This window comes from Barbus barbus (genome assembly GCF_936440315.1).
Source record: "Barbus barbus genome assembly, chromosome: 30".
NCBI lineage: Eukaryota > Metazoa > Chordata > Actinopteri > Cypriniformes > Cyprinidae > Barbus > Barbus barbus.
The window spans coordinates 25,638,191-25,653,429 of record NC_136758.1 but is presented as its reverse complement, the minus strand read 5'-3'; the positions used below and the strand labels follow the sequence as shown (position 1 = coordinate 25,653,429).

At 35.6% G+C, this 15,239-nt stretch overlaps 1 protein-coding gene across 1 annotated transcript in view; it reads right to left on the bottom strand.

Moving 5' to 3' along the window:
• Positions 1-15,239, bottom strand: part of fzd3b (frizzled class receptor 3b) — a 34,370-nt gene that overhangs the window by 4,985 nt on the left and 14,146 nt on the right. Inside the window, exons 3-6 of the mRNA XM_079385996.1 lie at positions 9,587-9,783; positions 6,639-7,656; positions 1,727-1,875; positions 266-505 (exon numbers count right to left, since the gene is read on the bottom strand). Coding sequence (XP_079242122.1) covers positions 266-505; positions 1,727-1,875; positions 6,639-7,656; positions 9,587-9,783 — 1,604 coding nt within the window. The remainder of the gene's footprint in view (positions 1-265; positions 506-1,726; positions 1,876-6,638; positions 7,657-9,586; positions 9,784-15,239) is intronic.

Sequence of the window (15,239 nt, the reverse complement as noted above, 5' to 3'; positions counted from 1 at the left end):
AAGCAATCAAGTAGCTAAGTTTTGCTATATACTGTAGTTTTTGCTACATATGCTCTATGAGTATACTTCATGTTTGTGGATAATACTGGATATATTTTACATAAAGAGCTTGGTAATAATATAGTTAGTTACATTTTGCAACAATATTACTATCAAGCATATTTGCTATATAGTGTACATGTCGATGTGAGTATAATAGGCATAAGTGAATCATATTTGGATGTGTGTGGCATGAAAGCGCTTGTTGAGCTGCTGCTGAACTGACCTGTCGTCTCTGGAGCGATGCAGGCTGCCATGATAGCTGCTCATCTTGCTGTGGACGCTGCTGGCTTTGCTCCGTACGTCGTCCAGCATGGCCAGGTGTGTGGAGGAGGCGTGGGTGGACGTGCCCTGAGTGGACGTCCCGCGGGACTTCCGGATGATGGGAGTGTTCGGGTCTCGCAGCAGAGACTGAGCAAAGTCTGGCTCCTGCAGAACCTGCCGGCTCTCGTTCACCGCGCCGCTGCTGGATAACAGACAAACACGCATTTAACTGGTTGTGTTACAGCATCTCCATGCCAACAACACAGTCAATATGTCCTGTGTCCTATGGTGTGACATGGCAAAAATGTAGAAAAAAAATGAACACAAATAACATGAGAAAAATGTATCTTCATTCTTAGAGTTACAAATAGCATGAGATGTTTATCTTCAATGTTTTTTAGTTTTTTTACATTTTTCCATCACACCATAGGACACATTGATACGTCAACTACACATACATTTAATATTTGATAAAATATGTAATATTTTATTAATATATAATGTTATAGCACTTACATATATACATTTACATAAAAATAAATATAACTTCATTAATATTATATTGCATAGTTAATGATATATTACAGAATTTTAGAATTCGGAGTTCTTAAATCTAAAAATGCCAAATTAACTATATATTGAATTATATATGTGTGTAGATTATATATACAGAATATTAGATATTAATTTAAATTAAATATTTAATTTATTTTAACAATTACACACACATACATATATATATATATATGTGTGTATTGTAATATAATTAGATTAAAATAATAAATATAAAAACAAACTAAATAAACATAATTGTATTATGCAGTTAAAATACAATTTTTCATAACCTTATAATATATAATACTTAGTTTAATATGTCAATATTTATATGAATTATATATTACATATGACAGCAAAAAGGGAAAACTTAATCTGTGTCAATTTAGAGGAAACTATTATATAATAATATTGTCCAGATAATATTTGACACATATATATCATTTTCTTTTTCACAGTATCTGTGCCTCAATTTTAGAAAGCTTTTTAAATCAAATTGTTGATGGCAGTAAGTACATTCCAGTTCAATATGTCTATATTGAATATTTCTCCATTCTGTCTCTGATGGAGTTTCGGTTCCTTGCCGCTGTCGCCTCTGGCTTGCTTAGTTGGGGACGCTTCATTTCCAGCGATATCGTCGACCTGATTGCAAAGACACTATTTAAACTGAACTGAGCTGGATGATTTTTTGATATTGTGCAGTTGCTTTGACACAATTTACATTGTTACAAGCGCTATATAAATAAAGGTGACTTGACTGACTCTTGTTGTTTGTCTTGTATATAAAGTACCACTTGATGATGTCTAGTTTTAAATGAATCCGAGTGTTTTCTCCTGTGAAGTGAAGCAGAATGAGGAAGGTACTCACTCTTTCCGCCTGCGGCCGTGGAAGAAGCTGGCCCACTCGAAGCAGGTCTTCTTACTGCCCACCCAGAACACTGACGGGATCCCAACCACCAGCACCATCAGGTACTTCATGAGGAACAGGATGAGGTCAGGCCTGCTGGTCTGCTCCACCTACACACAGATGATCATCATCAGTCCTGGAAGAGCTGATCGCTTCCCTCAGGCTCTCTCTCACTCACTGCAGGCTCCATCCACAGGACTCGGCACACTTCAGTACTGCAGCCTTTATTACAACTATTTTGACAGTGTTTTCAGTGATATTTTAGTATCATTGATACCATTAGTATTTAATTTAATATTTTACATTTATGCATTTAGCAGACACTTTTATCCAAAGCGACTTACATTGCATACAGTTTTTACATTTTTTTTATAATTTTTGAAGTTTTCATTTGAATGTTTTTGAAATTGTGTTGCTTTTTATTGTAATACGTCTATATAGATTTTATTGATTTATTTATTTGAGTATTTTCTGTTTTAATTTGAAAGATTTAATTTTTTGTTATTTGTATTAGTTTTTAATTGTAGTTTTTATTAAATTTTAGTTTCAGCCATTTTAATATTTAGTGTTTTCATTTTAATTTTTAAAAGTTTTAGTAATTTTATGCTTTTAACATGTCTACAGGTTTTATTTGGTTACTTTTTAAATTGGTTATTTTAGTATTTTCTGTTCATTTTATACAGATGTTTTCATTGTAATGTTGTAGTAGCTTTGTTGTTTAATAAGTTTTAATTCTTAGTTTTAAAATTTTCTGTCTTCATTTTAATGTTTTAGTAATTGTTGTGTTTTTATATTATTTTTTAAATGTCTATAATGTGTTTATTTTTTAATTTTAACATTTTTAGTCATTTTGTTGTTTTTTCATTATTTTTTAAAAATGTCTATAGTTTTCAGGCTTTTAGTTTTAGTTATTTTAATACTTCAGTTTCAACAAAAATTAGAAATGTTGCCTTGGAAACAAAAGTTTACGTTTTTCATATTTATTTCAGTTAATGTTTATTTTAATGATGATAACCCTAATTCCCATACACCACCTACAAAATATGGATAAATATGGTTGTCACTTCTGTTTAATCTTCATTCTTAAATCTCCGCAGTTTGCACACGGCCATGCTCAACGCACCTGATGCTGCACTGATGCATACATCACGTCACCACACACACACACACACAGACACACACATGCATATGTCACCCCACACACACACACACACACACACACACTCATGCATACGTCACCCCACACACACACACTCACTCATGCATACGTCACCCCACACACACACACACACACACACACACACTAATGCATACGTCACCCCACACACACACACTCATGCATACGTCACCCCACACACACACACTCACTCATGCATACGTCACCCCACACACACACACTCATGCATACGTCACCCCACACACACTCACTCATGCATACGTCACCCCACACACACACACTCACTCATGCATACGTCACCCCACACACACTCACTCATGCATACGTCACCCCACACACACACACTCACTCATGCATACGTCACCCCACACACACACACTCATGCATACGTCACCCCACACACACTCACTCATGCATACGTCACCCCACACACACACACACACACTCATGCATACGTCACCCCACACACACTCACTCATGCATACGTCACCCCACACACACACACACACACTCATGCATACGTCACCCCACACACACACACTCATGCATACGTCACCCCCCCCCCCCACACACACACACACACACACACACAGACACACACACACACACACACACACAGACAGAGAGGAAGAGAATATGTACAATCTCTGCAGGTTGTCGTCAGATGACATGGGATCTAACATCTTTCAGGCACACATTAACATACACTGATACATATTCACAGAAAAATACTAATGTATGCTGCCTTCAAGACATGTCAGGATTATCATATTTACAAGGATAAAACCATAGGCGAGGAGCAGAAATAGGAGGAAAACTGTACTTGGAGTGTGGAGTATCATAGCAGGAAATGTGGATACATCTATAATTCAAAGCAAATTGGTCTTAATTAAGCTGAATGTACAATTCAGTTTGCATGCACTGTTTACTACTGATGAAGAATAGCCATAAAATCTGCAAGAACATATGGATAGTATTTAACTGGTTTTAAGGCATGCGTGCATTTGGAAGAAACTTTTATTCAAAGTGACTTCCATCGCTTTCAAGGTATACAAAAAAATATATATTTGTAAAAGAAAGAAATATTAAATTGCTTATAAGATGCACTGCGCAATCTGCTAAATTGTGTAAAGTTTAAAGGCTATTATGTGTGTGTGTGTGTGTGTGTGTATAAACATACACAGTATGTGTTATTTTTTATAAAGTTAATTTTTAACATGAATTTTTATAACGTTAAAGCATTTTAATTTTTATAGTAAATATTAAAAACGTAATATGCAGCAACTTAGCAGAAACTAAAATGATCCAGATAATATTTTACACACATTTATCTTTATTCTATTTTTTTAAACAGTATTAATGGCTGTTTATAAAGGGTTTCCTTTGCAAGGCAATAATCATGTAGTGGTTTGCATCAGAAAAATCACTGAGCTTTCTGAATAAAATTAGAGCTTTCTGGGGTAAAATGCTGAGTTTAGACTATGCAAATGAACCGTGAAAATAATTATCCCTTATTAACTTGAAACTAGAAAGCAGCATTACTTCTGCTTAATTCCACACTTTTGAACGACTAAACATTATAATAAAGCTACACATTCACTTCCTTAGCATAAACCAGGATGTTTTCACATCATTAGATACTGGCGGGTGAATGAAGCACATCCTCCATCCTTCAAGTGCATTATTTTTCACAGAACAGCCGTGTGATCAGACGGTGCATTACCTCACACACTCACACACAGCGCGTCTCTCATGCAGAGCCAATCAAAGGCCTGGGCTTTTGTGAGTCAGTCTCTGTGCTGTGAGGTAATGACAGGCCTGAGCACCTTTAATCACAGCAGGAGGGGGTCCGTCCTTCAGCTGGAACTCAGCATCACAGATCTCCCCTCGGCACTGTTCTCCAGAGCGCTACAGGGGCTGAGCCACCACAGTGTGACTTAACAAGCCCAATGATGAAACACACCAAGAAAAAACACATGCATTGTATCTGCAAAGCAATCTTAATATTTTTATAAAAATACATGGTGATATATATTGGTGTTTATGCACAGACAGACAGATAGATTTTAGAGTTATTTTTAAAACATAAATAAGCAGATAAATAAAAAAATTATTGTATTATAAATTTATAATAGTAAATAATTTAATAAAAAACAATGCACAATATACAATATTTTTTAAGCATATATGAATATGTTTTTTTTTTTTTTTTCTTAGGTATCTCACCTGGTCCTAACAAATCTTATAGTGTACTGTTGCTATAGTGCCAACGGGCTTATATCAGAAAGTAAAGGCACTCAACAGTTAAATGTGTAGATGAATGTAGTCATTCATCTTACGAGGCGAAGCGAGAGAGCATGCGATGGTGAAGACGGAGATGATCGCCGGAGGGGAGGGGAGAGAATTACTGCGTCACGTGACGCTCGGATCCGTTTATGATTGTATGGAGGGAGAGGCTGAGCGGCTACAGTTACACTGTAATAAAAATGCCTCGTGCATCACCGCGCCGGATCAGATCTCACCATCCATTCACTGCACAACACAAAAGAATCATTAACATGCATGTCCAGGGGAGCGAAAAATATGTGAAAGGTAGGAGGTACGCATTATAAAGCCTTTCTTCATATGTACGACGTGGTTTAATAAGCCTAGTTGCCAGAAACATTAATATGAGTGCTTAAAGACTAATCTTTCCAGTAGAAATGTTATCATAAAGACAGAACATTGATGCCACAACTTTGAATATAAAAATACATGCAATATATTATATTACATAAAATGACGTTTCTTCCCTTAAAATTATTGACAATATCAATAAGCCAATAATTATTTTCATGTTATGGCTGATATGATTGATAAATATCCAATATTTATATTAATACTAATATTTTATCATTTTTTCTAAATAAATTAAAAATGAAACTAAAACCAATCATTTTAAATATTACAATATTACAACTGGATTTAGGCATATACAGTATGGAAAAAGGATTTTCATTCTAAGAGTTACTAAAACAATCGTTTTATTAAGTCATGTTTAAATATTAACTTAAGAATATATTAGTTGACTAAAAATACAGGGTCACATCATTGGGTATTACTATTAGGATTTTTTTCATTCTTTATTGTATGTAATTGTAAGTTGTTGTTGTTGTTTTTTTTTGCATAAATAAAGTGTATTTTTCTGAGAAATTCCAAGAAATATTTAAGCCAAAAATATGGGAAATAAGAATGAACAATAAAATATCCATTATATATTTGGGGTCAGTAAATTTGTTTGTTTTGTTGTTGTTGTTTTTTTAAAGAAATTAATAAATTTATTCAGCAAGGATGCATGCATTAAGCTGATTAAAAGTGACCGTGAATATATAATATATAATATAAAAGATTTCTATTCTATAAATGATTTTCTATGAAAATTCAGCATTGTCATAGGAATAAATAATATTTTGAAATATATTAAAATAGAAAACAGTTATTTTAAATAGTGATAATATTTAACAATATTATTATTTTTACTGAATGTTTGATCAAATAAATATATTTTTTTTTACATAATTTATTTGTATCAGTCTAATATTATGATGCAAATAATTTTGTAAATAAAATGATTTGTGCAAACGTGGGGGGATTCATTAATAAGACTTAAAGCAGAAGTAGAATTTATATTTAAAGCATGTTTGTGTGTTGATTTACCTGGAACGGACAGGGTATGTGGTAGTCTCTGCAGCGCTCCTGCACCCATGTGGTCTCCCAAATGGAGCGGTACGTCTGTTCATACAGGTAACAGCCCACCACAGTCAGCAGCGGCAGCAGATACAGCACTGAGAACACACCGATCCGGATCATGAACTTCACCAGCTTGTCCTGATTCTCCTTCTCCAGAGGAATCTCCATTCGGACCCTGTTGAGCGCTATGATCCCGGCCAGCAGCAGCGACACTCCCACCAGGACGTCCAGACAGAGCGGCGCCAGCACAAACCAGCGGAGAGTGTGAACGTCGTACAGGCCTACGAAACACACACCGCTGATGTTATCGCCCTCGATTTTATTCAGAGCCAGCAGGGTTATGGTTAGCATGCCAGGTATTCCCCATGCACTGGCGTGGAAGAGCAACGCCTTCTTCTCGATGGCTTCACTGCCCCATTTGGGAACAGCGGCCAAGAACCAGGTGATGGTAAGGATGACCCACCACACACTGCCCGCCATGGTAAAGAAGTACAGCACCATAAAAAGCAGTGTGCAGGCCTTGTTATGCGAGCCTTGAGTCACTGTGGATGTTTTGTACTGGCTGGGATTGGCTGCGTTACACGCCACACGATCCTCCAGCAGAAAGCCCAGGAAAAACACCAGCGAAACCATCATGTAGCAGACGGCGTAGAAGATGATGGGCCGCTCCGGGTAGCGGAAGCGTGTGACGTCGATGAGGAAGGTGAGGAAGGTGAAGAGTGTGGCGGAGAGGCAGACGATGGAGACGACGCCAATGAAGTAGCGGGCGAAGATGAGCTCCTCGCGCCGGAAGTACATGTTGGGACAGGGTGGGGAGCAGTCGCGCACACCGAGAAACGTGTAGCCGAGCTCGGGCTCCACCTTCAGCTCACGGGGGCACCAGAAGCCATAGTCACGCTGAACAGACATGGACGACTGGTCAGTGGGGTCCTCGTTCACCAGCAGATCTACAGCACGAGGGTAAGACTCATCACAGTCTGGAAACCTGCAGCAAAGAGACGAAGACATACATATTTACATATAATATTAATAATATATATATGAAGAGTTCATTTGCAAAAACCGAGAACTTTTATTTTTTTTCAGAAATCATATTTTTTTTTATTGCGCATTCAAAGTAATATCAATCAAACTGGAGTTGGGTTGTTTTGATTAAGCAATAATTTAAACAAATACAGGTCATTTACAAACTTAAAGTTCACTGAAAGTATATCTTTTACATATTAAAAGTATGTTTTATAGCAAAAGCAGATAACGCCACATTTCATGTTTTAGAGTTTAAAAAACCACTCGTTTAATCTTTGTAATTTCCTAGCACGTCTTTTCAAAGTGAAAGTATTCTTGCCACCTGACCTGAATACAGCGCGCTGGTTTGCTAGAATGGACTTATCGGCTTCTGTTCAAAAACAACAAGGGTGCTTGTCGGCTTCTGGAGATAAACGTGAACTCGCGATACCTTGAGAGTCAACAATACTGGCTTTTTTGACAAAATGTGTTTAGGGTTCAAATCGCACTATATGTGGAGAATAACGCACGGCATTTTTTTTTAAAGTGGCGTTTATCCGTTTTTGCTAATTAACTCTTCATATATGTATATGTGTATGTGTATATGTATATGTATATATATATGTGTATGTCTATGATGTGTATGTGTGTGTATATATATATATATATATATTATTTACAATTTTACATTTTTAAGAGTAACTAAAAATTACATTTAATAGTGTTATTAAATTTTTTATTTAGTTTTTATTAGGGATGCACCGAAATAAAAATTATTGTCCGTAGCTGAAACCGAACAAAATGAATGACTAGGCATTTTGTGATTTCAATAATCATACAGTAACCAGCAACAACAGTCTCTCACAGTCTGTGATTTTTGCATCTTTCTAGGACAGTTTTTAATGCTTCCACACTGCGACATGTTTGCTTCATTATAAAGAATGCACGCCTCTCGCTCTACGCTGGTTGCTATTTGATGAAGTCATTGTTCAGTACAATTTATTCAGTCTTTTCACTCTTTTTTTTTATTATTTTGCTATTTCAGCCAAATAATTTCAGTTGCTGAAAATTTGGTGCAAAATATAAAATACAGTATAAAATATAAAAATACAGAGAATGTTATTAATTTATTTGATCAATTTTAAAATGAAGGTTGGGTATTACTATTAGGATGTTGCTTTTCCATTCTTTATTGTTTGTTATAGATCATTTTATTTATTGCATGTAATATAAATTGTATGTAATATACAGTTTACACTGCTCATACACAATATACATCTTTTTACAGAAAAGGGATTCAAATCAACTAGAATAATGAAATATTAACTTAAAAATGCTGTGTGGCAGACAGCTTAGATGATGACGCGCCACTTCGGATAATAGAGCAATACAAAAGCATGTTTAATCCAGATTTTATTCAATTATTCACCCAAATTGACTTCTCTCTCCATGTTTGCCAGTAGCATAGGGAGTACTTGTAGGAAAATTACCAACAGCCAGCATTAGCAACAGTAACTAAAGAGGGCGGGGCCAAGCAAATGATTAGTTTCATGACAGACTCTTTCTTGATTACTTACTAGTATGTAAAGAGATTGAAACGGCCATCAGGTGCATATTATACACAAATGACAAGAAATGTTACACAGAATTTATTGTTACACATTTTATTTGACTCAACTATTGACAACTACTGTTTTGAAAGTATTTCAAATTAACATATTACCACAGTGTGTTTGACTGCTGACGGCAAACATTAAACTGAAATATGGAGCAGACTTATTTCAACCTGGTTTGAACTGTGAACATAATTGTGCAATTATGTGGCAATTACATCTGACACACTGGAAAATGTACACTTTGTTCCTTCTCTCAAAAACTACCTTCAATTTCCAAAACTCCTGAATGAGTACCTGTTGCACTCCATCTCCTCCGGCCAGGAGACTCCAAACATGTCCATGAGCTTCTGGCAGTCTCTCTTGGCATGTGTGCACAGGCTCCGGCACGGCAGAGACACCCGTCCATACTCCATACACACGGGGGCATACAGGGCACACAGGAACGGCCTGAGGTCTGGAGAGCACTGCAGGTTCACCATGGGGTGGAAGGGCTGGAGGGGAGGGAGAGCAGAGAGTTAACTCATGCCAAGCGCCCAGAGAGTTTATGAGAGATCGCGTAAAAACACACAGCTTGGCTCTGGCAGCAGTTTGGGAGAAAAATGAACTCCGCTGGACCTGCCTGGCAAGAGTTTAGATTACACACAAGGTAGAAGTGCAAGAAAACCTCTTAGAAATGTAATCCAATGTCAGCTATTCTTTGAACAAAGTGGAATCAAAATACAACTTGCTCTGCTTTTGACACTACTTTTTTTGAGATGATGTCATCAAGTCCTTATATTTTCAACATATGAACACTTTTCACCATTCAATCATTTCCCGATGGATAAATCAAGTCACATTCAGTTTAAGTGCTATCTGGAAATATGTCACATTTCATTATTAAATGGATTGCGAACATTTCAAGTTGACTTTAAGAATCAATCTATATCCAAAATTAAGCCAGAATCACATTTGTCTTCATAACTGCTATTGTCTTGTTATTTTAAATGAAGAATACAGTTAAGAATATTTTGTATTCCCAAAAACACTTCCAAAGAACGTTCTTATCTATTTTCTTAAGAAAGTTCTAAAGACAAAAAATTTGAAGAATGTTCTTTTAAAATCATCGTAATATTTTCAAGTTAGGATAACCTAAAATTGGTCTTAAATGCCTTTAGAAAGACTCTTTAAAAAATACTCTCATTAAGCCAGATGGAATAAAAATATTGTGCATGCTTATTATGCTTATGACAGTAATCTGGTAGGGAAAAATGGTCTTTTACAAGTGCGTTTTGTCATTTTCGTCTTAAGAAATAAATGGTCCTAAGAAAATATTTGAAAACTTCTTAAGAATTTAACAGTTACACTTTCTAACAAACTTATTTCCTTTATGAAAACTGTTCTTAAAATGAAATAATTTCTTAAGATAAATCTATTTTTTAATAATTTCACTTGTGAACATTCTTACAAACTTCCCCAAACAATCTGGAGATTAAAGACATTTATTTTTTATTAATCTTATAAAATTTCTTGATTTCTTTCCTCAGAAGATTTTCATAAGTCCAGCCCCTGATAAAAACAAAGTATGTAATTTTCTTCTTAAAACAATAAAATAAGATGCTCTTAAGAAAATTTAAGAATTCTTTAAATATTGCACTTTTTTGAACATTTTTACAAACGTCTTATAATTTTCACTTGAGAAATTTCTTAACTTCTCCCTTCAGAAGATTTCCATGCCTCCCAGAATCTCAAGGTGCAAAAAGACAGGCAGGAAGTTGTCTGGGTACAGTAACCTGATGCCCCTTCAGCAGGATTACAGGCCAGTTTGGCAGCTCCAAGGACGCTTTTGTGCCCTAAAGGGGCCCAGTGCATGCTGGGAAAGAGAGCAGCTGCAGAGCCAGGCATTTAAATTCAAATCTTTGAAGGAACAGACAATGAGCCTCCACCTGGGGTTAGCCAATACATATGCACTTCCTGCTGGGGTCTGGCCCTTTGTGACCGCCGTGTTTTTTGGAAAGAACTGGGAGATTGACACACCGCAGCATTGCGCTTCATTCCTCGCCGGATTGCTCCAGTGAGCTTAATCCCCAAGTAGGACAATATTTACAGATCATTTGCATGAATTACGGTTTTCCCACCAAGAAAAATACACCAACGCACTGCTGAGAAAACCAACGAGGAGCTCCAGAACGTCTTAAAAAAAGTTCCAAAATATCTTTCTCAAAATTCGCTTGATGCAAATGAGCCATGAATAAAAGCTTTATCAATATTTGAGGAAGGTTATGAAATATTTACCCTGCCTCTGGAGCGAGTGAATTAAAGCAACATCAAAAGAAACAAGAGCAGCTACTATTGGCCTCCCGTATGGAAACCCCATGCACTTCAGTAATTGAGCTGTACGAACAGAATTTAAATGGCCCTTGACATGTTTTGCCCCTCGTTGATGCCAAACTGGACGTTTTATTGATTTTGAGTGTCCTCCCCATCACTCCCTGCTCTACGGTTACACTCAGAGGGAGATAACAGGGTCGTCTTATGGGAATCGGGCTCGGGTACAACAGAGGAACTGAATTACACCAGCCGTCTTCATTATTTATGTGGATCTGATACGATAGTGCAGTCGTATTGCGACAGGACGCCTTACGGCGGCACATGTACTGCATGCTGAAGGAAACACAACACAACATACAATACAATACAAATATATCTATTTATAAACATTAATGTTGTTGCAAACTCAAATGGCTTTCTTTCTACAGCGGAAGAACAGTTTGTAGATTAATTAAGCATAAAAAACAGAACCATAAAAGTAGTCCATACAACTTGTGCACTATATTACAAATAGCTTTGTGTGAGACAAATTTTTTTTATCTGCTTTCTGAAATGCAGCTTATAGCCCAATAAGCTTTGTACTGCATTAAAAAAGAGCTGCATTTCAGAAAGCAGATCAATTGTCAAATTCTATCCTGTTTTTTTTTTTTTTTAAAAGTGCAATATTTAAAGAATTCTTACATTTTCTTAAGAGCATTTTATTTTATTGTTTTAAGAAGAAAATTACATACTTTGGTATATATATATATATATATATATATATATATATATATATATATATATATATATATATATATCGCAAAATTCACGGTTCGGTTCGATAGGACACAGTGGTGTCACGGTTCGGTACGTTTTCAATACGGGGGGCGGGGTAATTGGTTACGTCACAATGTTGGAAATATTTCTGTTTTAAACCATGAAGGCGAGCCAATGGATATCACACAAGCACACGTGCAAACTTTGCGCAAGATTTATGCGGGTGAACATCTTAATCTCAGTTAATTCACTATAAGCAGAAAGTAAAAACGGAATGATGGAGTAATGACGGAGCTTTCGGCATCTGACACCTGTATTTCTACTTCAATAATCCCAGCAGCTGAATCCTTAGCCATCTTCAAGAAACGGCTAAAAACAAATCTCTTCCATCTTTATTTGACCCTCTAACTCTAGCACTCTCTATTCTAATTCTATTTTATCTATCTGTCTTCTTTTTATTTAAAAAAAAAAACCTCTATCAATTGCATATTTATTCTTCTCTGAAAAACTAACACTAGGTTTCTTTTTTCTATATTCTATCTACTCGTTTTCTAAAAAAAAAAAAGAAAAAAAAAGCTAACCGAGACTTGTCATAGCACTTGCATGTTGTTGCTCTTTTGTTGGTTTTGATTGCTTCTATTGTCCCCATTTGTAAACCGCTTTGGATCAAAGCGTCTGCTAAATGACTAAATATATATGCATGTATGTATAATGAAATTTTTTTTCAAACTCTCTGAAAACTCATTGAAAATCCCTGCTTTAAAAATGTCAAAACTCACCTTTTTTTCATAAATCACCCACAAAGGTAGCAAGTAATTCTGTAAAGCATGTGAATGACAAGGGTGTAACTACAAACGGCAGCTCAGACCGTCTCTGAAACACAACACAGTAGACTACTATCTCTGGATCTGTTAAGCAGATAGAGACGCCACTAGAACGCCATGAATCTTCTCCGTCAGAGCGTGAAATGCCGGTTTGCAGGCTTACTCTGAATCCAGAATGGAGATCACAGCCTTTTATTTAGTGAGCATGAATTAAAGACCCTAAAGAACGTACACTAACAAAAAAAAAAAAAAGAAGAGCGCTGCCAAATTTAGACAGACAATCCTGAGGGTTGATGCCTTCTGAAGAGGAAAAGAGGGCTGAACATCCATCAAGCCAGAGACATTTGGGAAACGATGAACTACTTTAAAATGAAGAAAGCTGGATTAAAATGACTGGGTTGTATATCGTATATACTGTGTGGAGGCAGAAATGTGCCGAGCATTAAAGATTCTTCTATGTCGTTTATCCCACAGTGCTTTAAAAAAAATCAGATTTGATGTAGAAACAATAGCCTACTTTCCAAAGTCTCTCAGACTGTTCCAGAGTTGACAGCTTCATTCATTATAATGGAGACACAATGTAACAATAGCTTTGCCAAGCAATGTTGTGTCATAATAGCATGGTACATGTCCAAAAAACATGGTTTTACTAGTGCTCAAAAAATGCAAAAACCAAGTTAATGACCAATGATACCATGTCAAAGTATTACCTCGTATATTACCAAAGATTAATTAATATATCGAATGTTTCTGGGTTATATTTATACCAAAAATTGTGGTACTTATGCACACTAAGGCTTAATTTTTTTAATAACTACATTAGTTAACATGAGCTAACAATGATCAATATTTCTGAAGTATTTAATAATCTTTGGTAATTTAATAAAACAGTTTATAAATTCAGTACACACACACACACACATACATATATATATATATATATATATATAATATCATTATCAATTTGTTTAATATAATATAATATAATATAGTAAAAAATACACTAATAATAAACAATACTATTTAAAAATGTTAAAATTTTAAAAAATTTAAATTTAATTTAATTTAAATTTAAATGATCAGTTCACTCTGATAGAAAGTAATCTTTCCAATAAGTTTACATTTATTTTAACCTTTTAATGGGCATTTTTACCTTTATAAAGCCATTTTTCTAAATGGTATTTGGGCTGTTACCAAGCAAATTAAATTAGTATCAATGACATTAATCTTTGAAATGCAGAGGATACACAGAAGCTGCATCTGAAGTGGAATTTAGATGCATTTACACACTGTTTAATGCAGGACATGAATGATTAACCTGCAATTACAAATGCAGAAATAATGTTTTGATATATTAAACATAAAACGTTGAATAATGTTATTCGAAATTATTCAAATAATAAAAAGAAACTTTAGCTGTGAAATTAAAACCGCCAGTAGGTGGCGTCATTGTGATTGAACCGAATCATAAAAAAAAAAAAATCAATATTAGCTACATTTGTAATCATGGTCATTTTTGGCACACTAATCTAGACTTCACTTAATTTATGCGTGCATTCTGTAGGGTGTTCTGAATGGTTTTTGCAAAATACTCGATAATATCACATCGCACATCGTTAGAATAAAAATTACGATATTATCGCAGACGATATATATCGCACACCACTATAACGTGAACAATTGTATTTCTATTAACATTAACTAATGCTTTAAAGTTAACAAACGAGACCTTATTGTAAAGTGTTACTAAAAACTATTTAGTGATATATACACTTACTGTAATACAAAACTACTGTAAGATTTTTTTCTACCGTTTTTTCTGCTGCTGGCATCTGTGTGTCCCACCAGGAAGAACTTCACTGAAGCGTATTCAACCCCACTTACTCACATGCTTTTAACAGGCACAATCGCTCTCAATATTTCAGCACACAGCCATATGTGAGTTAACACGCGTATGTTGTAAACACTCGCATAGCGTGCGTCTTCAAGCATGTGCACTTAAAATCGATGGCCGCAAACTTCCCGGCGGGAAGAGCACCCGGATAGCTCTCGTTCTC